At 42.0% G+C, this 27708-nt stretch overlaps 1 protein-coding gene across 1 annotated transcript in view; it reads left to right on the forward strand.

Moving 5' to 3' along the window:
- The window catches only part of LOC144819696 (uncharacterized), a 287938-nt gene that overhangs the window by 109452 nt on the left and 150778 nt on the right, over window positions 1-27708 (forward strand). The window contains exon 6 of the mRNA XM_078677488.1: window positions 27356-27474. Within this exon, the coding sequence (XP_078533614.1) occupies window positions 27356-27474 (119 nt within the window). The remainder of the gene's footprint in view (window positions 1-27355; window positions 27475-27708) is intronic.

Here is a 27708-nt window from a genome sequence, read left to right on the forward strand (position 1 = left end):
GTCCCCAAGACCCCATCAACCATAGATCCGGGCACAAAGAATAGCGTGGGCAGGAGGTGCATACAACCTGCCCCGGCTGAGATCAATGTCTCGCTGTGTCGCTTCAAATCCCCGGACTTCCGGCGGGACTGGAGACATTCAGTAACTGAAGAAACAAGCAGTGCCGAAGCAAAGTCCAGACTCTCCAGGCCACTTGTGATGGGGGGGCTTCTGAACCGCGCTTCTGGAAAGCGCGCTGTAAATATGAAACAAGCGTCTCCTCTCGAAGAAAGAAGCAGGAGCCTCGAAGGGGATTTCAATGGCAAAGCTCTTTATTCAGATAAATGGCGGATGCATTTCGGCCAGTGTGGCCTCTTCAGCGCCTGCGGTGGTAGAAACGGTAATCCTCGTGCTCAGCAGTTCAAGTGCACCCCCACCGCACTGGATAGGTGCAATATCAGCTCCGCCCCTCTGCACCATAATCCTCAGGTGATGTAATGAAGGATCCGAGGTAATCTGCGGACTCCAATTACCAGGATGCACCAGTGGCTCCCAGGTAAGTAGTGGAGGGGGACGGTATTGGAAAATCCCAAAATAATAGCTGTTGGGGAGGTGCATAGCAAAGCGTTCTGTATCCCGCAAAATAAACAAAAAATCGTGCCTTGGGTCCCCAAGACCCCATCAACCATAGATCCGGGCACAAAGAAGAGCGTGGGCAGGAGGTGCATACAACCTGCCCCGGCTGAGATCAATGTCTCGCTGTGTCGCTTCAAATCCCCGGACTTCCGGCGGGACTGGAGACATTCAGTAACTGAAGAAACAAGCAGTGCCGAAGCAAAGTCCAGACTCTCCTGGCCACTTGTGATGGGGGGGCTTCTGAACCGCGCTTCTGGAAAGCGCGCTGTAAATATGAAACAAGCGTCTCCTCTCGAAGAAAGAAGCAGGAGCCTCGAAGGGGATTTCAATGGCAAAGCTCTTTATTCAGATAAATGGCGGATGCATTTCGGCCAGTGTGGCCTCTTCAGCGCCTGCGGTGGTAGAAACGGTAATCCTCGCGCTCAGCAGTTCAAGTGCACCCCCACCGCACTGGATAGGTGCAATATCAGCTCCGCCCCTCTGCACCATAATCCTCAGGTGATGTAATGAAGGATCCGAGGTAATCTGCGGACTCCAATTACCAGGATGCACCAGTGGCTCCCAGGTAAGTAGTGGAGGGGGACGGTATTGGAAAATCCCAAAATAATAGCTGTTGGGGAGGTGCATAGCAAAGCGTTCTGTATCCCGCAAAATAAACAAAAAATCTTGCCTTGGGTCCCCAAGACCCCATGAACCATAGATCCGGGCACAAAGAAGAGCGTGGGCAGGAGGTGCATACAACCTGCCCCGGCTGAGATCAATGTCTCGCTGTGTCGCTTCAAATCCCCGGACTTCCGGCGGGACTGGAGACATTCAGTAACTGAAGAAACAAGCAGTGCCGAAGCAAAGTCCAGACTCTCCAGGCCACTTGTGATGGGGGGGCTTTTGAACCGCGCTTCTGGAAAGCGCGCTGTAAATATGAAACAAGCGTCTCCTCTCGAAGAAAGAAGCAGGAGCCTCGAAGGGGATTTCAATGGCAAAGCTCTTTATTCAGATAAATGGCCGATGCATTTCGGCCAGTGTGGCCTCTTCAGCGCCTGCGGTGGTAGAAACGGTAATCCTCGCGCTCAGCAGTTCAAGTGCACCCCCACCGCACTGGATAGGTGCAATATCAGCTCCGCCCCTCTGCACCATAATCCTCAGGTGATGTAATGAAGGATCCGAGGTAATCTGCGGACTCCAATTACCAGGATGCACCAGTGGCTCCCAGGTAAGTAGTGGAGGGGGACGGTATTGGAAAATCCCAAAATAATAGCTGTTGGGGAGGTGCATAGCAAAGCGTTCTGTATCCCGCAAAATAAACAAAAAGTCTTGCCTTGGGTCCCCAAGACCCCATCAAAATATATATATGTATATATATCCGCAATACCTCGCGGCACTCCACCTATTTAGGTGTAAAAGACGAGGCATGGACCACTTCTTTGGTGCAATCTGTTTTTTTATTTTTCCCAACAGCTAGTCATGACGCGTTTCGGCCGTCCCTGCGGCCTTGGTCACATGACAATGCTATTTTCTCTGCCCAATTTAAAGTGCAAATGCGTCACATGTACAGAATGAAACTGGAAAAAATACTACCTGTTTGAATACAGTTTTTGTAGTCTCTAATACCTGTTTGAATACAGTTTTTGTAGTCTCTAATACATTATGTCATTGCTCACCGTATGAATACGTATACTTACAAAGAGACAATTATTCTATTTATAGTTGCATATTACTTTAACAACTATTAAGGAGTGAAGACTTATCCAAAATTTATAGCATGAATGCTTATATAAGAAAGTCATTATTCACAAACCAGTAACAAATTGACATGTATAATTATATAGTAAGTGCTCACAACTTGTGCTAAGATCAAAATCATAAAAACCTATTAAAAAAAACCTTTGAAAAGCATAGGAGTTGAGTTTTGCAAGAATGACTCGAATCACTAAACATATTTAGCAAATTATATCCAGCAACACATTGGAATCAATTATTATATTTCATTGTATACTTATCTAGATTACTTAGGAGGGTCCCCTCCTGTAATACTACTACAAGGTGTCCTCGTGCTAAAGTGCTAAATCTTGATAAAGTGACTCGTGCTTACAAAATTACTCTAAAAACCTCTTAACCTTATCAATCAAAAATTCATAATCCTATAAAGTTTAAGGTTTCATAGTATACTCTTGGATATATTCAGAGGGGAAAGGAAGAAATTCATAAGATTTGATATTCATTTAGGAACAGTGCTCATTTAAAAACTTGTACAGTACTTCATTTGATCCTGACAACTGTGCTAGCTAAAATCTTGGAACTAACCCTTTGTTGCCGTCTACTGAATTAGGAACATGTTAAAACACAACAATACATACAATACAATGGTAAAATTTAGGAAATTCGGTGACATATTTAAAACCAATCATTTAATAGACATCTAGATAAAACTACCGTAATATCTAAAAGAATAACTAGAATTAATGGTGGACTCTTTCTATTGAGTTTCCTACACTAGTACTTGTTCTTTAAAACCATAATTAGTTTAAAAGAATTAAATATTCTTAGTACAAAATTTGTGCAAACATACAAAGTTGATATTACAATTCATCCTATTCATACCATACTGTTTGTTGATTGTCATGTAAGTTATCTTCCACCCCATGTTCCTATTCGGGACCTCACATCTACCTCAACTGTTTAATCTTCTATATATACGTGTGAAGGTCTTCCGTAGTATTCAAACCCCCTGGCCATTTGGAATCAAATTCAAGAATGTAGTTAGTTTCTGTTTTTCGCATGTGGGCCTCTCTATTTCCTCCTCGTTTTGTTACCGCAATAGATTCAATTGCATAGTATTTTAGACATTGAGGCTTACTGTTATGGCATGCCTCAAAATGTCTTGCAACTGGGTAACTTTGATCTTTGTTGATTATTGCGCGTATATGCTGCAAGATTCTTTTATGAACTGGCAGCTTAGAGCTGCCCACATATTTTAACCGGCATTCACATTCAAGGATGTATACACAATATTCCGTTTTACAAGTCAGATGTTGTTTAATTTCCCTGGTTGTCTTTGGGATAACTGTAGTGTATTTTTTAGTATTTACACCATACTGACATGCCTTGCATGTAAAACATTTATAGAACCCCTTGCTGATGGGTTTCCAGGGTTCTCTACTCAGGCATTCCTGGCTTTTCTTGGTTAGAATTGTGCCCAGACTCATTCCTTTCCGAAAAGTTATTGAAGGATTGGCGGGCATTAATTCTCCAATAATTGGATCATCCTGTACAAAATGCCAGTTGCGTCTGACTATACTCCTCAGTTCCTTTTCTTGTTTGGAGTATGTCAGTATTAAACGAACTGAGTTAGAATCTACACTCTCGCTGTGACTCCCTTTTGGCCTGTATTCCAGATCACTTCTAGCTCTCATTCGTGACTTTCTGATGGCGGTTTCAATTTATCTAGTACCATAACCTCTATCCACAAATCTAGACAAGCTCTCCATCTGCTTTACCTTCATATCCTCATCATTGCTACATATACGGCGGATGCGGAGCATCTCACCGTATGGGATTGATTTTATCAGGTGTTGTGGATGGGCACTCGTTGCGTGTAAAAGGGTGTTACCCGCCGTTGGTTTTCTAAAAAGGGTAGTACTAAGAACATTATCTGTTAAAAAAACCTGCACATCTAAAAATGTCACCGACTCCTTGCTAATACAAGAGGTAAAATTCAAGTTGAGATCATTTACATTGATTTCCTGTACAAATTTTAAAACACTTTCCTCAGTTCCATGCCACACTATAAAAAGGTCATCAATAAAACGGAGCCATGTTATTATGTTGGATGTGCAATAGTGCATATAGTTTCGCCTGAGGACCAGTTCCTCCCACCACCCCATAAAGAGGCAAGCATAACTCCGGGAGAAACTGGCCCCCATGGCTACACCCTGGACTTGTTGGAACATTTGACCATTGAACATAAAAAAGTTGTTTTCAAGGCAGAAGGAAAGCATTTCTAGAAGCATTTTAGTGTGATGAGTCAGTTCCATTGGTCTACTACTTAAATAATACTCACATGCCCGTAGGCCATCCATATGTTTGATGCAAGTATATAAGGAACTGACATCCAGTGTCACTAAAAGAAAGTCTGATTCCCATTTTATCATTTCAATTTTGCGCAGGAAATCACTCGTATCTTGGACATATGAGTTCAATGACTCATATATATGTATATATGATAAGATGACCCAGTAGGATGATCGGAATGCTACCAAATGGAAGAGAAGAAACTCTTATGGCAGGAGGACGTGCTGTAGGAAGAGGTTAGGCTGTAGGGTGAAGCCTTGAAGCTATTGGAGCCCAAAGCTAAAGGGATTTTATCAGCTGATTCTCCAGACAGTAAATGTGTGTTACATTTTTTCTAATCAAAGGAAAACAGGTGTGGATACACTACTGAGTCTTGATCGGGGTGGGGTTGGGGATAGTGGAAAATGGTATTCTACTCTGGTCTAATGCTTCACCAGACTTGTAATCAGGCTCATTATGTGAATACGTCTAGATTATCAATCAGCAAGAAAACAAGGAAAGCCTTTTCACAGCTTGTATATAGGATTTGTGCCAGAATCTGTCAAAAAATGATCCCGCACAAATGAGAACAAGCGTAGACAAAGGCAGATGAGTTTGCATGTTGATCCTGGCTGCTCATTGAGAGTTCATGAGGGCTACAGCAAATCAGATTTCCAGTATAACCAATGAATATGCAAATAACTCCCTTTCAAGTTAATTTCTTGGAAATGCTCCTCCCGAATATTCATCAAACATTTCTGTCTAGATTTGATTCTCTAGGACCACAGTGAGTACACATGATTTGAGCTCCGATGCAAGCTCTTTGTGAGAATTACAGTTCATTTGGGGAAATAAATCAATGAGACTACTCACAGAACATCAACTTTAGGTGCCTTAAGAGAATTGTGATAGGTAATTTGATGTCATCACATGTTTTATATAGTACCATGACTAACTCACCCAGTGTCATGGAAATGGTAGCACTCAGACTGATCATAACTCAGGCCTTTTTCAAATCAAGTCATACTTCCCCTCAACTTCATGACCTTCAATACTGATGACCTATTACTGGAGTCTTTGACTTTGCTAGAGCTCAACATTGTAAGCCGACAATGTAAGGTGATCCTAGGTGTACCATCAGGGAGGTCCCAAATAAAATAGGTTTCCACTTAACTAATTTGAAACACCATTAGCAACATTTCTGGAAAATACAAGGAGATGAAACAATAACGCCTGCTGGACAAGGGAATAAGGTTTCATCTCCCAATCATATTGAAGATGCCTCCAACAGTCATTAGCTGGTGTATGTGGCATATAGTAACGAATAGCAGAAACAGTGTTTTTTCTGGTTATTCCTCATCAGGAATTAACATATTATAGCAGAACTTGCCGCCTGTTATGGTCTTAGTGGCCTAACTATTTCCATTGCGTTTACCAGCTGAGTTCTTGATTGGTGCCAAATCAGAAAAGTGACAACTTTAGAACGACTTTAACTTCCTAAGACAGATTAAGAGTAAAACATTGATATGAAGTCACACAGCACTACTATTACAACTTTTTAAGTTCAAAAAGAATGTTATTAGTCATAAAATAAGGTGTCAATACACAGTATATGAAAGAATTGGGGAAAATATGGGAGAGGGAGAGGGAAGCAAAGAAAAGAAAAAAAAAAGAGAAAGACAATCATAATATACATTGCAAAGCAGTGAATTACAAAAACTAAAAAGTAATCACGGGCTATCAGAGTAAATATAGGGGTGCATTAGTTATACAGCAAAATCAAATGTGAATGGGAAAATACCAAGTAATAATGTAGGATAAGAAAGGATATGCAAAGGGTATCAGGGGGGCTTGGAGACCTCTTGCTGGGCAGATCTTGGGCAAACGGAATGAATCGTACAATTATCCAAATACCTTGTAATAGGAAGCCAGAGGTCTGCACGTTTTGCTGCCAAATGAACAGGAAAAACAAAAGCATTGTCGAGCCTGTGGTTGTGTCAAACATTATACCACCATGCTTTAAGAGAGATATTAGATGAAGCTTTCCAGTTGATGGTGATCTGTTGGAAAGCAACAGCCAATAGCAAGTCAACAATATGAACATTTAGATCAGTCCCCTGCCAACAAGGTGAAAGACTCCCGAGAAAAAGATGAGTGTGAGACATGGGGATGCGTGTGCGAAAGATTACATTAATTTGAGCCCAAACCTGTAACCAAAAATCATGTATAGGCTTACAGAGGAATAACATGTGAAACAGGGTGGCGTGTGGTGAGGAGCAGGACCAACAAGCGTCTGGAATAGTGGAGGATCGCTTGTTTAGGGTAAAAGGGGTAAGTAGCAGCCTGTTGTAAATGAAAAACATAGACTGCGTCAAGGATGCTGCTCTGGGCGTTTTGCGAACCTTTGTCCATATCTTGTCCCATAAGGACACCGGCCATGATGTAGCAAGGTCAAGTTCCCACTGCTCTTCCACCTTAGACTTAGGCCTGACAGAAGCAGTGGCGTGAAGGTATTTGTAAATAGCAGAGGCCTTGGGATTAGTATGCAGGAGAGAATGGAGGTGTAGAGCAGGGGTGGGAGGAGTAGGGGAAGAGAGGTCCTGCAAAAGTCGATTGTATACTGTCATCACTGCTGCTTTAAGTAGAAGGTATTTAAGGGCAAATCAAAAGAAGAGCAAAGAATGGGGAAAGGTAGAAAAGTAGAGTATGAAAATAGCTGCGAGACCCAAATCAATCCTCTGTGTCTCCAGGATTTCCAGTAAAAGGGTTTACCATGGATTAAAAGATACTTGTTATGCCAAATGGCAGATGAGAGGAAGTCAGCAATGGTCACAGGTGGGGGAGGGTTGGAGGATAAGAGGAGCTTGGTGGTATGTTTATGGATAAGAGTGGGAAGCAAGGAGGGTTTACGTGAGAAGGAAAGGTATTCAGCGAAGGAGAATGGGGAGAGGAAAAGGCGCTCAACCTTAGCCCACAGAGGAGAAGGGGAAGCGGGGTCCTGACCTGCAACCAAAAGGAAGCCTGGCGTAACAGAAAGGCCTTTTGATAATCTGGAAAGTCCGGAAAGTTGACTCCACCTTCAGAAGCAGGGCGAATTAATCTGGTGAGGGACATTCTGGATTTCTTGTTATGCCATAAAAATGAGGATAAGACCGAATTGATTTTCTTAAAAAATTTAACTGGGTTGGATACAGGAAGATTAGCGATTGTGTAAAGGATTATGGGGGATAGCATCATCTTAATGGTGTTGAGGCGGCCCCACCAGGACAAATAAAGAGGGTGCCACCTAGTCGTTAGGTCAGATACTTTTTGAGTGCATTTATTCAAACAGAGGGAGACGGTGTCAGAGATGGAGGGGGTAATGTGCATGCCTAAATATGTAATATATGAGGGACTCCAAGTAAAGTTGGAAGCACTAAAGTCATGTTTAAAAGTGAATTTCGTCATGGGTAAAATTTCACATTTGTCGTTATTAAGTTTGTAGCCAGAAATTAGGAAATAATTCCGCACTTCCTCCAGGAAAGCAGGAATTGAGTCTGTAGGGTTGGAAATGAAAAGTAAAATATCATCTGCATATGCTGCAAGTTTAATGGGAAACTCCGCAGTCTGAAACCCGTGTATGTTGGGGTTCTGGCGCAGCTTGGACAAAAAGGGTTTTAGAGCTAGGCTGAAAAGAAAAGGTGAGGGGGGCAGCCTTGGAGAACACCTCTGCCAAGTTCAAAGTAAGGGGAAATCTGGCCATTCGCACAGACCGCAGCACGTGGACGATGGTACAGCAATGAGACTAGGGAAATAAATTTGGGACCAAACCGAACCAACCGAGAGTGTGGAAAAGGTATGGCCATTCAACCCTATCGAACGCCTTCTCGGTATCCAGGGCAATCGCCGCAAGGGAGTGCTGTAGACGTGATGACTTAGATAGTATGTTGAATAAGAGTCTAGTGTTCTCAGTGATGTACCGCCCTTTAACAAAGCCAGACTGCTCTTCACCTAAAAGGCCAGGAAGCAAGTGGTCCAGCCTTATCGCCAGCGACTTAGCGAAGATTTTATAGTCAATATTCACAAGGGACATAGGCCTGTAGTTCTTACAGTGTTTAGCATCTTTACCTTCTTTGGGTATCAGACAAATGTGTGCATCAGAGAAGGTCCCTGAGGCGGTACCTAGAACAGCGAAAGTGTCGAGGAGAAAGTGAAGCTTCGGAATTAGTAACTTTGAAAAGTGAAGGTAGAATTCGACGGTAAAATCATCTGGCCCGGGGGCTTTGTTGAGTTTGAGATGCTGGAGCGCAGTGAGTAATTCCTTCTGCGAAATGTCAGTCTCCAAAAGGGAAAGGTCAAGAGGAAAGTGTGCGGGTTTTTGAATAGTAGAAAAGAAGTGTGTGAGGGACTGGAGGGAGGGCTGGGTTCCAGAGGTATAAAGGGTTTTGTAGAAACGGGAGGATTCAGTAAGGATGTCTGCGTCTTTATGTTGTAGGACAGATTCGGTGTCATAAACGGATTCAATGTTAAACTTGTTGTGCTTGACCTTCAAATAGTTGGCAAGAATTTTCCCTGCTTTGTTTCTACCACCATAAAACTTAGCACTTGACTTTAGCAAATATATGGAAGCATCTTCCGTGGATTTCTCATTAAATTTCAACTTGGCAGCGACAAGAGCAGCCAGACTATCTTTTGAATGGGAAGTGAAGTAGGCGTGTTCCAATCTCTTAATGTCACAAAGAAGAGTTTTGGTGAATTGACGTGCAACCCTACGCTTCTTTGCAACATAACCAATGATGAAGTCGCGTGCTGCTGCCTTAAAGGCGTCCCAAATGGTATGTTTCGGGATGGAAGGAGTATCATTGAATAAGAAAAATTCATCAAAAAAGGCAGTGAAAGAAGCGGTAAATTTGGGATCCAGGAGGAGGGAATTGTTAAAACGCCATCTTTTGGGGCCGGTGTTTTTAGGGAGCTCGTCCACATTGATTAAAACAGGGGCATGGTCAGACAATAAGATTGGACCGATTTCAGCAACAGCAAGTGTTTGAGCAAGATTGTGAGAAACAAAAATGTAGGCAATCCGCGATTGGGAACGGTGAGAGGGAGAGTAAAAAGTAAACTCTCGTAAGGTTAGATTGCAAAGTCGCCAGGAATCAACAAGCTTATGTTGAGAGATGGCCTGAGTAAAAATTCTATGTGATTTGTTGGGAACATAAATGGCATCAGATTTCCTGTCAACGAAAGGGTCTAGGGGTTGGTTACAGTCACCAGCAAGGATGAAGTTTTCATCCATAAATCGGGTAATACATTGAGAAAAGTCAGCCCAAAAAAGGGGTTCACCGCTGGTGGGAGCATAGACATTAAGAAGAGAGATTGGAACACCTCTAAGAGATAGTCTGACATATGTCCATCTGCCGCTGGTATCCGACTCTTGAGAGATGATTGTGAGAGGGAGAGATCTACGACACAAAATTGCTACGCCATTGCATTTGCCATCACCTTGTGAATAGAAGACCTCACCCACCCAACCCCTCTTGAGCTTTGTAGACTCTGTGTCGGAGAGGTGGGTTTCCTGGAGGAACACCACATCAACATTCAGTTTGGCTAAGTGTGACAAAATTCTCTGACGCTTAATTGGAGAGTTAATACCCTTAACATTCCAAGAAACTATATTCAATGACATGTTATAAAAAATAGTCCATAAGAAACACAATGGGCAGAGGAAGGATAGAAGCCCATGAATTTGAATGAGAAAAGAGAACAAAGATACGCAATGGAGATGGAAAAGAGAAAGAAAGAGAGAAAAGCGATGAGAATCCAACAATATGTAGGAAGAGAGAGCGAAGGTGAAATAAGGGATAAGCTCAAAATGGTTAGAAAAAGAAGAAAGGTTAGAAAAAGGTAAGGACATCCTGAGAGAAGGAAGTTATCGCTCCTGCACAAACAAGGAAGTTGAAATACAAGGGGGGGGGGGAAACAAAGAATGGGAGAAAGGGAAGAAACAAAGGAAAAACATACCTACAAAAGGAGAAAACGAGAAGAAGCCGAGGAAGACATCATCAGACGGGGAAGGGTTCCTGTGGAGGCAGGGAGGGTATACATAAAGTTAAATCACAGATATAGGTCGGATGAGAACATGAAACAGTTAACAACAATGCAACTTAAGGGAAATAACAATCAAGAGAGTGAAACATTGTAGAAAGGTAAAACGAGACCAAAAGCAATAACATTATGGAGGCAAGCAAGACTTCATCTCAGCCAGGATGCGAGGAAGAAGATCCAGAGGAGTCCATGGCGGTAGTCTTATGTGTGTTGATAAAACTCTGCAATCATACTGGGTCCTCATAAATAGTCGTTCTGTTGTTGTATGTAACTTTAAACAGACAGGGATGATAAAGGCCGTATCTAGCACCCATGGAACGAAGATCTGCTCTCATTCCCAGGAAGGCCTTTCGACGATTCGCAGTCGCCTTTGCATAGTCTTGAGCAAAGAATAGAGAAGAGCCAGACCATGTTAATTTTGGGGAGGCCTTGGCAGCCGCCAGACCCTTCAGAAGATCTGTGTACTCCAAAAAGTATAGAATGACGCCTCTTGGACGTTGCGATACGGAGGCAGAAGTAGGTGGACGACCTAGCCGATGAGCACGCTGAATGTTGAGACTCGTGCCTTCAGGTAGACGAAGCAATTAAGGAAGGAAAGACTTGAAAAAAGCAAGTGAATCCGAGCCCTCAAGACCCTCCTCCAAGCCGTAAATGCGGAGGTTATTCCGCCTGTTCCTATTTTCCAACTCCTCCACCTGTTTCTGGAGTGTGCCCACCTGCGAAGTCAAATGAGAAACCGTGGAGCAGGTCTCCTGAAATGATGCAACGGATTGTTCAACTGAGGAGACTCTTGTGTCAATTAGTGACCAATTGCCTGTAAGGGCTTGGATCTTGATATTGGTTTCCTCCATAAAGGGTCGCAAGGTCCTGATTTCCTCCAGAAAAGGACGAAAAGACCTTATCTCTTCCAGCAGGAGTTCCATGGAGACATGCGTGGATTGTTTAAGTGGTGAAGGAGGATCTTTTTTCTGTCTCTTAACGTTGGTTTTCCCCGGTGTTGGCTGGGAAGATTCCATGACTGTAGCCGAGCCGGAGGAGGTGAGAGAGTCCTCTAACTTAGAGAGAGCCAAAAATACTTTGGAATACTTTAAAAAGGCCACCTTTGTTTTTGTCGTAGAAGGTAGGCGCGACATAGATTGGAGCCGTCCCATAAAGAAGGAAAATCGTATGTAGCAGCCACGCAGTAAGCACCACCTGCGAAGGAGATGGACAATGGCACAGGGAGGCGAAAGAAGGTTGTAAGGAGAGCCGTTGGAGAAAGGAGGTAGGCACTAGTGACGTCGAAGAAAATCACTCACTGAAGGTACAGGGCACAGGGTACGATTGGGTGACTGACAAGATGAAGGCTGAGTTTGATGGTTCTCATGCAAAAGTATGTGCAGTACCCAGGGAGCTGAAGAAAGGTAAATAGATCAGAAGGTGCTTCTGACTGCCAGTAGTGAAACACCAAAGTTACATTCAAAATACGCAAGAAGGTACAGTGTCAGCCATTTACTCCTTTAAAAGCATCAGAGTCTCAGCCAGCAGAAACACCAAAATACAGGCGCAGTTCCATGCTATGAGTCGAAGTTTTCACTCACCACGACGTCAGCAGGGTCCGAAATGGCGTTGAACATCAATTCTATTGGTATATAAACACATGCGCCAATATCGCGAATGGATTGGAAGGATATTTGAGGAGGCACAAAATGGCGGACATAAATAGCGATAAGGTGGTGACGGTTCGCCATGGTATTAAAGCTGTGAAGACATGCAGTAGTCACAAGAGCAATTGTGAGGCAAGGTCTCGCATAAGAGGGCACAACTTGGTTGAGGAGAGACCTCCGTCACATAGGAAGCGCACTGCACGGATGTAAAAGGTGGAGCGCAACTGGCATCGCAAAATGGCGGCCGCACTCGTAACAGCGTCGGGGAACTTACTGCTGCTCAAATGTCCACTGCGAGTTCAGGAAAAGCAGTTGCAGATGCTTCAGAGGTGCCCTGGAGTGCTCCGACATAGCAAAATGCCGTCCGAACAGGAAAGGACGGTCTGCAAACGGCGTGTCTCCGGAGGCTTCAGCGGAGCCTCACTCAAGTGCCCCCATCACCGTCGGGCGCCAAGCCACGCCCCCAGGGTATATCATACCTTGATTGGTTCTTGGTAGGTCATTTCAATTGTTCCCCATTTTCCAGCAAGTCTAAAAGACCTAGAACAAATTCTTTGTTTGGAAGTTATCACAGCATCATTTTTCCTCCTCATTCCTGTTCTTATCTTCGAGGGAGGACCCACCCCAATCAGCCACTTCTAAATCTCCATAACACAAGTAAGTTTTTTTTTAACTTAGTCCATAAATGTCTGCTCTTCCTAAATTCCACCTGCTTTTGTTGCTGTTGTCTTGCTGTGTGCACGTCCAAGCATAAAACAGTTGGAATTTTTTCACCAAGATTCATGGCTGTGATGTAGGGTTGGGTGGCGTTTAGAAGCATGGGTTCTTTTCCTGAAGTCCTCTTGCACTACCTGGCTGGGGCATAGCTGTGATAGGATTATATCTCAGTTTTGTTTTCTGGGGATTGTGCTTGGTATGGCTTTTTTTACAGAGGATATGCAATGTTATAAAACTGTTACCTAGTTCAATGTTTGTGGCAGCCATCTTGGAGTCTGGGAGATTTTGTTCTCCCTACACATTTCATGAAAATCTGTGGCAATCACACAAGTCACTTGAGAAGGAATTGAAATTCTTGTCTCTGAGAGTTTATTTAAAAGAACTGATGGTATAAGTGGGTGCTGTCATCTGTGCTGGTTCTGCTGTTCTGATTTCCCTGATTTTGGCTGTTTTTGCTGTTGAGGGGAAAATCAATTGTCAAGCAAAGAAGCTTTTCTACTTCTGATGACTCTTCTGCTAATGCAATTCCTATGGTATTAATGGAGATAGAGATTTCTGAATCTTACTACAAAATCTAAAAAGTCTGACACATTTGCAGAAATGATGAGGGAGAAGTGGGATGCAGCATAATTTGGGCTCCCCATGTCTTCTTCTTCATTATGTGCCTCTGTTATTTATGAAGATGACTCTGAGGCTTCCATAACTCCTAAACATAGTATTAGGCTGGCCGACAAAGATGGTGCATCCTTTCTTTTGGGTCATGTAAAATTTCATGTGGAAGTGCCTGTGTAGGAATCTGCAGAACCCAATCTCAGCTCAACAATGTACTCTTGGTTTAAGAATATAACTCCTAAAAAGTGCCAGTTATTCCTATCATGAAAGACATTACTTTCTTTGAGTAGAAGGAAATGGAAAACATTTCGTCTTCTTGATATATCTTGTGAATATACACTGTAAACGTTTTGGATTTTCCACAGTCTGTTATAGTGGACCCATTTCTTTCTAAACTGGCTAGTTCTTCCATTGTCATTTTGTGGGAGAATTCTCCTACAGATCTTGTGGATAAAAAGGTGGATGAAGAACTTCACAAGTGTAATTTTAGGTCTTTATCTGTTTATGAGAGTTTTTATGTATGCCTCCTAATCTTCTTAGAGGCAAATAAGGAAATGTAAGTCCTTCTCGATAACCATTTTTGCCAAGGTAAATTGTGGGATCTTCTAGCTAAAATGGAATTATAGGTTGCTTCTTGGCAAATGTATCCTTCAATAAAGTCGACCTCCAACTATTTCATAAGAAGCAGTGATCAATATTAATTGTCATATCTGGACTCGAGACTGAAAGGAAGAGGTCTTACAGAACTCTTCTGTTCTAAAGCCAGTGGCTTAGGTGCTCCAATACTCTATCGGAGCAAGATGTTCTAAGGAGACCCTGTGCAGGCTTCATCAAAGTGCAGCAAAGTTTGCTAACCATTGGGACCATTGTGATGCAAGCAGCTGCAGAGGATATAATTTGAACCAATCCTCCAGGGCCTCTTTTGACCCACTATCCATATCTTCAAATTGTGACTGACTATCATGCTTCCCTGAGTCTTGTTCCTGTAGTAGACAGGATTCAAGCGCATCTAACCTGTTGGCAAGGACTAATTTCAGATTCCTCTGTTCTGGGAATAGTTTAAGTGGGGTTACCAGGTCTATTTTTTCTTTCTTCTGCCCATTCAATTGTCATAAAAACTATTTGGTTCACTATAGAGTTATGTATAATAGTATAATTTAAAATTAGAGAGATGCATAATCCATCCAAAATGGAGGACAACCATATAAGTTAATTAATTCAAAGTACATTTCAAAGCACCAACCGAAATAAAAAAAGAACTTTAATATATTTATTTCAATGGAAAGAGTATTTTCAAGTTAACACCATCGTTGCGGCGCATTTTCCCGCTGTGCGCTGAAGTTTTTAAAAACCCGCGGTTCATGACGAGCTCAGCTCATCATGAGCGTACGAGAGGTGTACCTCATGACGAGCTGAGCTCGTCATGAGCGTCGAAGGGGTTAAAGATGAAGCGCTCAAACAGTGATCGGACAGTGCATAGAAAAGTGTGTATACATAAAAATATACATGACTCGTGACTCCTTGGGTTATTTCACAGTTAAGGGGTAATAGCAACTTTATATAGTCTGTTGTTGATGGCATTATAACCTCTATAGCTACTGAAAGGTCATCATCAGGATGCTAATCAAGTACTTGGTTTTAATATAAATAAATAACTGGTAATTGTAAAATGAAAATTGTGGTTGGTAGTACTAATAAAAACAAGGACAGGAACAGATAAATGGCCAAGGATCCTAAAAGTAGCTGGAGGAGGCCAGATAAAACTATCTACAAGGGATAATGGTAGGTGAAACCAACTGGAAGTGAGTGAAAACGGAGATATAATATTTATACATTTATTTTTAATGAGGGCAGGGCACAGGGCAGCGTAGCAAGGCATCTTGCTGTGCTGCCCTATGTCAGAGTGTCAGGGCAGGAATGTACCGTATTTATGCAATACGCGGGGGCATAGTTACAAGAACTGATTCATTGCATGGATGCGTCAGATTTCCTGCCCTGCCTCAAATGCCCTAACGATGCCATGGAATGCGCTGTATTTAAAATACAGTGATCCATGGCACAAGTATTCTTGGATGCGTCCAAACTTCTGATGCATCTTTTGGTGCTAAAGTGATACATTGCTGGAATAGGTTGTAAGAATGACGCAACTCCAGCAATTAGAGCACAGGGGCGAGTCCCGTGTTAAACATCCTGCATCAATCCTTACACCTAGTTTGAGGAGGTGTAGGGATTTTGACGCAGTCAAGTAATAGTGTGACGCAGTGAAAATGTATACATTTCACTGTCAGTTCAACACAACTTTTAATGTGGGAGCACCTGCCCTGCATACAGTATACCTGGCACAGTTATAATGTGACACAGGCCTCTACAAATTGATGCATTGAGCCAAATGTGTCAGTTTGTAAATATGGAGCAGTATGGATCACTGATTGTGCTGCCACTGCGTAAAAAGAAATGATGCTGCAGTGGAGCTAGCTCCTCATAAATATGTCCCATATGCATTCCTTTCCTTTCTGCCTGTGCTGGCACTGTTTTGACAGCCTAGCACCAAAGTAGACACCCTTGCACCATGGTGCAAGGGTGCCTCCATTGCAGGCAGGATTATGTTTGTGCAGGAAGGTGAAACTTACTGCACAAAAACAATCCCACAAGGAGTTTTCCTCTTTCTATGTGTGCTGCAAAATCCAGCACACATAGAAAGAAGAAAAATGAGGAGAAATGAACATATTTTTCCTCGCTACGCCTCACCTCAGTAGGCATACTATTTGGTGCTTCGCCAGGGTGACATCACTTTGTAAATCTAGAGCAGTGTCATATTCCATGGGTGTTGCATGGAAATACCCACTGCAATTCTGATGGACCACCTCCTGGTCCTCCCGGGCACAGACTAAGACCACACAACGATTTCCGCTGCATCGCCTTACTCCAGATTTATGAGGCCACTCACAGCCATGCAGGGGGGCTTTGTGTGAGTTCATAAATCTTTATGATAGCCCTGTGTCACACAAGTACCACTTTATAAGGTGCAAAAGTGAAGCAAGGCTTTCATAACTAAGCCCCTGAATGCCTATAATGAGCATCTTTTAACATCCGATGTTGTTAAAGCAGATGTGATTTCCTCCGTTCCCCCTGAGTGCTTGTACGGAGTAAATGTGTTATCCTGCAGTCCTTGCCAGGCCTGATTTATTCACCTTTCGGTGCCTTCCCCTACAATGGTGTGGAACCTCTAGTGTTTTTACTAGTAATGCTGGCTGTTTTATTTGACTGACACAACTTTTTTATGGCAGCACACCCCATTATCCTTCCTTGTGGACCCAGGTGTTTTGGCTTTAGTTCCGGTGTGGCACCTTTCCTCTGGGTATGAGTTTACACATAGTTGTCTCATTTTAAGCTGTATAATTTTTAGTGCTTCTCTAATCTGCCATGTTTTACGTTATTAGAAGCCTTGATTGTCCGTTGCCCGTGTGATAATTTTTATCATTCTTTATTTTCTTGGGCATTGATTTATTCCTGTATACCTCTGTTGTTTTTTTTCTTTTCCTACACAAATGCTCTCCTTTGCAAACTGTACTTTTTTCCTGGGTGAAGAATTTCTTGACTCCCTCTCTGTTATGCTCTGGATTCCACTCACCTGCAGTACGTTTCACCTACCCTTTATGACTTGCAGGTAGTTTTATCTGTCATTCACAACTTACCTATAGGAGCCTTAGCCCTTGAAAGTTTTTTTGATCTGCTTCTGTCCTTGTATTTGATGTCCACTACCAACCGCAATTTTCCTTTCTCATTATCTAGTTATTTATTTATCCTTCAATCCAGTGGTCAACTAAGACCTGTTGTCCTGATGATGACCTATTAGCAACTCTAGAGTTTAAAACAACACCATCAATAACAGACTATACATAGACTCTATTGACGCTCAACTATAAAATATCCCCAGGAGTCAAGAGTCATGTGTCTTTTTATGTCTACACACTTGTCACTTGTTCACTTTTTTCTGCACTGTGTGATCATGGTTTGGGCATTTCATAATTTTGTTGATAAAGATTCCTTCTGTGGAAATAGATATATTAAGTATGTTTTTTTATCTTCATTAGTTTTTTTAAATGTCGTTTAATCTAAGCTGTTTATAGGATTATGCTCCATTTTGGATGGAATCCACATCACCCAAGTATGACATTTTACTGTTATCTATGTGTACACTGATTCATTGTTTCTTTGATATTGACATTGTCCCTGATTCCTGCTAAGTACATTGGGTCGTATCTTGTTTGCACTTATGGTTAAAAACTCCTTGGCCCTCAGCTAAAATCAAGCAGGATGCTCTGGGGAAACGATAAAGGTTCTATTGTAGAAAAGCCAATTTCAGCAGTACCTCAAGGGGAGTGGCATTTCTGGACCTAGTCCATTTTTTCTGGTACCAAAGATCTCTGGATGTTTCAGGTTTGTAATCAATCTGAAAGGAGCAAATCCGTTCCTCCAGACAATTCCCTTTAAGATGAACACTGCAGAAAATGATTCTCTTGATACCTCTAGGGCTGTTCCTGTCAACTCGGAACCTGGAAGTTAATTTGGTTTGCAGTTCTGTCAGAGCATTATCAATTCAAAGTCTTCACTTTCTCCGTGAAATCTGTCCCAGTAGTTTCCTCCACATTTCTGGCTGCTGTGGAAAAAGTTCTCCATGATCAGAAAATCAATCTTCATCTATATCTTGATGACTGGCTCATTCATGCAAAGACAAAATCAGAGACCTTTCAGCTTTCTTCAGTCAAGATGCCAGACATTGGAATCTCTAGGTTTTCTAATTGACCATGCCAAATTCTGGATGCTCCTGTTCAGGATCTTCAGTTGTTTTGAGCAATAAAACAGAAAGACATTGGGGCATTGCCATTATCAGCAGACCATTCCATTTCTCTTGCCCAGAAGTCAGCTTCAGCAAGGAGGTAGATGAAAATGTTGAGAGACATGGCTTCAGCAGTGATTGTCATTCCTGTTGGTTTGCTTGCATTTGAGTCGTGGATTGCGACTTATTCTATAGCAGCGGGAATTGTCATCTCATCAGTACAAGAGCAAGACCCCTGTCTTGTTGCAAATTGCACAGGCAATGTGTTGGTGGTTTGTTCTTTCCCAGTTGCGAAGGTGATTTCCACACTAAGATTGTTGTCTCGTGAGTTGAGTCAGATGACAGATATGCTTCTAGTGGCTGGTAAGTAGTCTAGGAGGCTTTGGTTTCTATTCTTTCTCCAGATGCCATCTGACCCGGAGTAGATTCTTCCAGGTTACTCATATCCTCTTCGTAAACTCTCTTCAAGTTGATATGTCTGCAAAAATTGTATCCCATGGTTTGAAGATTGAGAAGAGGGTAGTCAAAGCTCTATGCCTCTCGGGGAAAGTAGCTTGCACTATTTAAACATTAAAGCGATTGTCTTCAGGGAAAGTGATGGCCAACACTGAGCCACGTTTTCATAAATTGTGTTAGGATAATGCAACTTTTCTCCGGGAGTGTGACATATTGTTAATCTTACACTTCCTGAAAGATGGGTTTTATGCACTGTCGTCTCCTGCTTCTCCAATGGGATGCAATTACAGCTCTTAGATAACACCTGGGAAATATGCAGACTATAGAAATCTCTGTTTTATTGCATCCTTGTGAGTTTCTTGTTAGACTGCCACCCAGTTGTAAGGGGGGCTCTTCCCCGGGACTTATCTCTTGTACCATCTGCACTTCAGTCATCTCCATTTGAGTCTTTGCGGAAGTTTCACTTAAGCTGTTGACTTTCAAAACATTGTTTTTGGTGGTTATCTCCTCTGGAAGATGGTTGGGGTTGCTGGTCATCCAGCCTCCTTATCTGAGAGTCTTCTCTGACCATATCTTTCTTCGGACACACATAGATTTTCTTCCTAGGTTTTCAATATATTTCACATACATTTGGAGGTGTTTCATCCAGTCTTTAACTCAAATCCGGTTTCTCTGGAAGAGGAGTTAAGTCACAATGGGGTGACCCAGTATCCCTAAGAACCGGGGCAGACTTGATTATTATAGACAATCGGTTCTTTCGGGTGCAATGAATTTCTTCACTTATATCTCGTTATCCACATTCTATTCATTATTTGTAAACATGATTTAATCAAAGAGACAATTGCAAGTTATGTTATAGAAACAGGAATCCAAACCATCTGAAGAGTTTGCAATGTACTTTATAAATTGTCTTAATTTATAAGTACTATCATTTACATATCAAAAATAAATATAAAGGGCTGTCTGTTATAAACAATAGTGCATAGAGTGGTGATTCGTGACAGTTGGTGCTCAGTGTGATTTTGTGCCATACAATATATACAGTGTCAAAGTGACAGGAGGGGATTGGGGAAGGGGAAGCGTGACCAAATACACAATCCTTTTTCAGAACATTCTGTACACCATATTATTCGGTTCTAAATATAGAGTCTTTTGTGAGTATGGTTCACTTGTATGGAATGTCGACATTTCAACCCTAGTGTCGCGCTCTTGAAGCGTCTACGCGGGTCTTTATCAGGACTCGGCGGTGGGATAGGGGAGGGGAACATGGCAGCCTCCAAGAAGACCCGGCCGGGCTATCCTTTGGAGGTTGTAGGAAACGAATTCTTATAATAAGACTCTCGTTGTGAGAGTTTTTCATATAATTTAAATTTACATAATCTGTTAACCGTACAGATTTCCATCCGTTTCCTTCAGTGTGGCCGCTGGTGCGTGAATTTTCACGGTGAGAAGCTGAACCGGGAAAGTACGAGCCTTGCCGCCGGGCCGGATTTTTGATTTTGAGTTGGATCCTCTGGGACCAGACCACTTATGAATATTACATAAGGTATCAATTCACGCACCAGTTGCCGATTTTGTCGGGCATGATCCTAAAAAAGGAGGCGGCGTTGTGACTACTGTAGTGGAGGTGGACGGCCGGTCATCTTGTTGTTGAGAGGTTTGTTTGGGTGGGCCTCTTTGAGTGGATTTTCTGGCAGAATCATCAGAAGAAGAAGTGTCCTCATCTGTAGATCTATTGGTATAGGGACGTTGCTGTCTCCTGGCTGCATAGATTTCTGCCCAATTATAAACTTCCCCCAATTTGTAGCCCACCGTATCTCTCCTAAATTTTATGGCTCCAGTGAGCCATAAAATTTTTGATACATTCGAACTTCTAGTACAACAAGATTTACACAACATTTACCTAAGTCCAGCTCTTCATTGGTCTAATTTATCCCACCATGAACGTCAAGCTTTGATACAACTCGCAAACAATCCCGACATAACCATCTGTAAAGCGGACAAAGGTGGTGCTCTTGTTATTTTAGATACCTCTTTCTATCACAGCAGTATTATCAACCATTTGAGTGACAACACCCTGTGCATTCGGACCCCTCACCTAAATGTATTGACATTTTACGACACATAATTGACACAGCTCTAACAGCAGGGACAATCACTGAACGTGATAAAAGATTCCTTTTGAAAGATCATCCACAAGCGCCATATTTATATATGGTCCCTAAGATCCACAAACATGCGACTAACCCACCATTTCGACCAATAGTGAGCACACGGAACTCCATCCACGAACCTATTGGTCTATACATAGACAGACATTTACAACCAAGTGTAAGAAGTATGGCCAGCTATATACAAGACACTACGGATTTTCTCACCAAGATCAATGCCATACCCATTGAATTCACTGAGTCCATTTTCGTATGTACTATTGACGTCTGTTCATTGTACACTTCAATCCCTCACAACCTTGGATTACAAGCTATGGAAGCAGCACTACTTACAACAAACAAACCTTTGAACTTACAAGTGTTCCTTATGGAACTGATGCAGTTTACCCTTCACCACAGTTATTTTAATTGCATCGATAAGTTTTATATCCAATTATCAGGAGTAGCGATGGGCAACTGTGCCGCACCAGCATATGCAAACATGTTTATGAAACAGTTCGAAGCAGACCACATCACTTAAAATCCAGCATGGCATGGTTCTGAATTACAACTTCTGAAAGCCATCAACAGTCTCAATAAAGTAGACACCCGGATTCAATTCACACATACCATCAGCCAAACTCGCATATCTTTTCTGGATGTTGACTGCAAAAGACTCACGTGATACATACACTGAGTCATCAACGTGATGGTGTTAACGTTGCAGCAAATTCAATGGCTGATGAAGCCGTGAAGGCAGCTGTGCAAACGGCTTCCGTACATGCAATCACTCGTTCAAAAACAAAAATAGACAGGGAAATAATGCATGCTGTCAATGCGACAATCAAAGGCAGTGGTGCAGCGTTACCTCAAAACTATCCACTCAAATATTCATATATCATTGACGCAAACTCCGTTCCTTTCGCTCGAATTCCTGGAGTGGGGATAGAGTAATTCCAAACAGGAAACTGTTATAAAAGATTTGCCAGTCTTTATCGGCACATACACAGTCAGCACGCTACATTCTGACCAGAGTCCTGCGTTTAGCTCAAAAGCTTACAAGGAGGCCATGGCCAATCTGGGCGTTGCATTGCGGTATTATAGTCTGTTCCTTCCTGAGTTAAATTTGGTTGTGGAGAGAAAAAACTGGGGCATAAAGCAATCTATAACAGCTAGGGTACTAGGCTCGGGTGACGGGTGGGTCAAACATCTAATAAGTGTCCAACGTGGTTTTAACAATCTGCCAAGAAGTTCTCTAGGATGTATAACTCCATATGAAATCCTTTTTGAAACTAGAATGATTGTCCAGGACCTTAATTGTCACACTTCAGTGGTAGAACAAAAACCTTTTGATATCAAAGACCGTTTGGCTGTTTTGCAGGACTTAAATTAAATAAGAAAAAGCCAAAGCAACGTGTTCCTGAAGCCAATGATCACTGAAGAGAAATCACCCATCCCAGCAAGGCCTGCCTGGTTTCCAAAGATTGGGGATCTAGTAAGAGAAAAGATCGAGGACAAGAAGGAACTTGGGCCTTCTTACAGACAACCAGTACCTGTCCTAGCAATCCACGTATCAAGAACAGTAATACTGCCGCCACTTGCTGGTATAAAAGAGAACAGGTTTGTATCCATCGACCTGGTCAAACCACATCATGTGGCTAATCATAAGTAGTAGGCCAAGTGGACTCCAAAGATGTAGCAGACACCCTAATCGGGCTACAATCCAAGAGGTTCAAACTGAAAGACTCATCACCTTTGAAGAATCTGCTGTGCGAAAAGAAGGACTAAGCAACAAAGCCATGGAACTTGTGCCTCTTGAGACCCAAATAACAGTTTGTCAAGAAACACCTGTCTACAATGAAATAGCATCTGACTGTACTAATATGACAAGTGATCAAGTGGTTCCAGTGATTTCTTCGAATCCTGAAGCAATCCCTACAATTGACAGAACTGCCTCTGGCTATTTCATTAACTTTGATATGTTTTCCGAGGATCCCAGCGAACCTGAAACGATGCCAGCTAAAAAAACTTTAAAAGAACAAACAACAGATGTTTTTCATTAACTGGAAAAGATATCTGGTTTCCCCATGGATTGAACTATGGATTGTGTTGGGTGTACTTTTTCTTCTACTTTGGTTGACTCTGGTATTTACCTTGGGAATGCTGATCAATGGGAGATATAGTAAAGAGGACACAGCAAGTAAGAACATCAACTTACTCCTCAAACCACACAAATCCTCCCTTCGTGAACAAAGAGACTTGTCATCAGTGAACATCACAGCCTTTCCTATACCTGGTGGTATAGCTTGGGACAGAACTGGTTATGACATCTTTGGTCCTGCAGAGCTGTTGAAGAATCTACTCCAATTCAAGGTTTCCTTGAGTTTCCTTGAGTGACTTTGTTTCATCCAGCACCTTTTCTGATGATTGGGACTTTGAGACTATTAATAATATGATGTCATACTTAGAAATGTCTGCAAAATTTACAAATCATGAATACTTAGAAGGTTCATCAGATTATGAACAAATGTACTGTTATAATCACTATGGTCATCATTTCTTACATAAATCTGCAAACCCTAGAAATGTACTGAAATTTAACCAATGGGAATATTGTCCTACGCCACCAAAGGGTAGCTCAAAAACATTTTATGACAATTTCCATACTTTTCAGTTTTTAATGTTTCAAATCCAGAACCGTTTTACTCTAAAAATGTAAATAAGACAGATATGAAAAGTATGTTGACTAATGCTTAGCAAATTTTTCTGCGGCCTTTTATGCCCAACTGTCTACTTTAGGCTTTGACTTTTGGAAAGACAACATTGAGACAAAAACTGTCTGGGACACAAAAGACTGGCAGGTGCAGGGATTAGAAGCTTTATTTAGAGCCTGCATTATCCCAGAACAAATAATGTTTGTGAATGACACTGTTCAACAGACATCTTGTCTTGGGTTAGCCAAGATAAAAGATTTAAACAAACCGTCCATACCTACACCTACACCGGATAGTAATAACACTACAGAAGGGGTGGTTGACATACATACTATTTTGCTTCACAACAGAGCAGACCCTGAATGGAAAAAATGGTTAATCTGGCCCACCAACACAAACACCTGTCAAGATAGATTCCTGAATAAAACACAAGATTTCACATACACTAGGCCGGATCCAAGATATGTTCAAAGACAGCATCCAGGGATAGTAACATCATACAGTGTAGGGGAAACTGTGCATGAGTGGCTACACAAGTCCTCACTGAAGGAAGTAAAACAACACTTATCTTTACTTAAAGCTGGCGCTGACCTGAGGGACTTCTTACAAGGACCGACAATACCGTGCCATAAACATTTTATATACGCCGGTATCTATGCTCTTTATAATGAAGTGTGGAAGATTACGCAAGCAGAGACTGCAGAACGAATATGAGAAATTGATCGTTTAACTTAGAGAAATCTCTCTTTGTAGTTGACAAAGGGTTAATGACTCTGTCATCCAGAATATATTTTTTGGACAGCTTAGTATCCTCTGCCATAGACATAATGGAACAGGACTTGGTCATGTTACAACATGGTCAGTCACAATTGCGTTCTATAATGCTATTGGGCTGGATGTTACAAAACCTTCATTCAGGGATGTGTCCAAGAACTCATGTACTTTGCAAAGAACAACTATTCCCTAGGGGTTCTTTCCTGACATTATTATGCCCGACTTTACGTCAAACTATGGCATTCCTAAACACCTTCAAGGTATAAATATACCTTCACTTGCTATAGCAAACGACGGTGGTTCGGAGCAGTTCGACTATCTACTTGCCAGACGCAGCTCGCTACAGCAAGTGCCGAATGAAGCCGACCCTCTAGCTGATGCACTCATCGAGATGATGCCTTTCTCTCGCCGAGAATTCAGCTCCAGTGTTTCCAAGCTCCCCTTGCGGGGTGCTGGGAAATCGAGTCCCGAGACAGAGATACCAGACCTTCTTCATTCTAACAAAGGTACGGACCTGATTAGAACCTAGAGAAATCTTGGATAGATTCTTGGCAAAGAATACTAAACCTATGCTACACAATACTTACTTCTTCCGGCGTAATAGACATAGGTTAGGTACATTGGGGTAGGCATATTTTAGAAAACACCAGTTGAGTATTTCAGTAATTTTTATTATGTATGTATTTTTAAATGGCTTAGAAACCATACAATGCTCTTACAGTATTATTTTATAATATTGTTCTACGCATTATACTTTGCAGTCTGCATAACGATTGTAGCGGTTCACTTCTCTCGTATGAGAAAGAAGACTGTTCAATAAACCTTTTTTATTGAAAATGCCTGTCTCTCTATTTCTCTACAAACTCTGTTGAAACGAAGCATGCACGATTGACTGAGTGAAATACTTATCTATTGTTTCTGCGACTCTAGAGATATATTTTTCTTATTCTTGGGAAACAAAGTTGTCATGTTTATGCGGTTGTCAGAAACTAATCCCTTCTTGTGAATTTGCGAAAGTTTCTAGTGACCTCTGAGCTAGCTGGCATTCACTGTTAAGTTTAATGTATTCGATAGAGACCTAGTCAACCTCAGTCCTACGTCTAATCTATAGGATATGTTATTCCAATGCGCAGATCCTATTGCGAATATAGGAACTACACTACAATATGACACTATTTCTTGAGTGTTTGGTGTTATTTTAATTTGATTCCTGATGCTGTATTTTGCCCGCATATGTTCTCATAGATGAGTTTGGGTACAAGGAGAAAGGATGAAGAGGTAATGATTAGAATACCATTGGGTAATTTCATTACTCTGATATCCTCCTCCTTGTCCTTGGCCTTTCCCACCTCTATTCTCTGGAATGAAGCATTGACTGGACACTAGGGGGCATATTTACAAGAGCACTGCACCATTGGAGCGTCCATTTTTAGGACGCTGCAGTGTCACAATGCCCTGCCCCATATTTACAAAGCAGTGTTAAGCCACTTTGCATGTTGCTTTGTAAATATCGTACTATTTCACACAGGTATCTGTGTGAAAGGGGCCTACCATGGGTGTTGCTGTGGGAGTTCCACTGCAACAACCATTGCTTTTTGACTCTTTCCCAGATTTACAAGGATCTGTACATCTGAGGCTGCGTAAAAAACTAACGCCACTGAAAAGTAGGCATTAGTTTGGCACAACAAGGAGAACTACTTTTATCTTTCCTCGTTTTTGCTCTATCTATGTGTGCTGCATTCTGCAGCACATATAGAAGGAGCACATTGGCATAAATTGTTTATGTGCAGAAAAGTGTGCCTTCCTGCACATAAACAATTGTCCCTGAAACGCAGACCCCCTTGCGACATGGTGCAAATGTGCCTGAGCAGCAGGGAATCATCCCTCTGTGTTGGCGCTAAGCAGCTTTTTTTAGCGCCAGTACAAGGGAAAACATAGGAGTGTGCCATATCCTCTTGCATACGGCGCATCCCTTCATTTTTTAAATGATGCAGTGTAGCCCTGCTGAATTGATTTCAGCGCTGCGCTGTGCCGTTTCCTAGTAAATATGCCCCTTGGTATTTTACAGGAGGAACTGTAGAGAGGTCCAACTTATAAGAGTAAACAAATGCTTATTTGTACGCTAGAAGTGGTTGCTTGGTGGCATGGCTATTTTATGCATCAGTGCACATGTTCATTGTATGGCCGCTGGGATTTTATATGAATCCCCAAAAATCGAAGACTCAGCAAACCATACAGGAGTCGATTTCTCGCTTTCGCTAACAATACTTTGTCAGACATTTCTGCTGACTCCAATACTATTGAAATACGGAATACATTCACTCACCCTTCCAATACCTATAATGCTTTTATTGTTACAGAGCTTAATTCAAAGTTGTAATTCATGTTCCATTATAGTGGAGATACAGGGTTCTCCAAACCGGTCCTGGAGGGCCGGATCCATGCCAGATTTTTAAAATACCTACATTTATCTAAATGGGGATATGCAAAAAATCTGGCATGGATCCGGCCCTCCAGAACCGGTTTGGAGAACCCTGATAGATTAAACTTCATGGGTCCTGATCAGATTTTCCCAACCAAACAAAAGCAGACTGAATCCTATTTGGTCCCTGTTGCAATTATGGTAGAAAACTGTTGAAGATCTTATGGTGCCACAATATTCTTTGAAACATTCACTTTATCTTAATTTTACTTCTGCAATAGATCCTTGCCAGAACTTCCGCTGCAAACGAGGAAAGATATGTGAGAGAGATGAAAAAGGGACACCGACATGTGTCTGTAAGGATATCATGTCCTGCCCTCAGACCATCAAATTTGATCAAGTAAGTGTGCTACTGGCCAACCTATCACGTGATTTGAGGTACCCGGCTCAATTCAGGAATTAATCTAATTTTACTGGGGTGGAATGGCTGAAAGTACGTTTTTCTTCTGGCTAGGTGTATAACTATGAAGTCAGTATTTTAAAAGTTGTATGCATGATTTACAATGGCATAGTCTGTTATCATGGGCCATTCTTCTTGCATAAACTGACATTAATTCCCCAACTGATTATAAGT

This window comes from Lissotriton helveticus, chromosome 2_1 (genome assembly GCF_964261635.1).
Source record: "Lissotriton helveticus chromosome 2_1, aLisHel1.1, whole genome shotgun sequence".
Classification (NCBI taxonomy): Eukaryota; Metazoa; Chordata; class Amphibia; order Caudata; family Salamandridae; genus Lissotriton; species Lissotriton helveticus.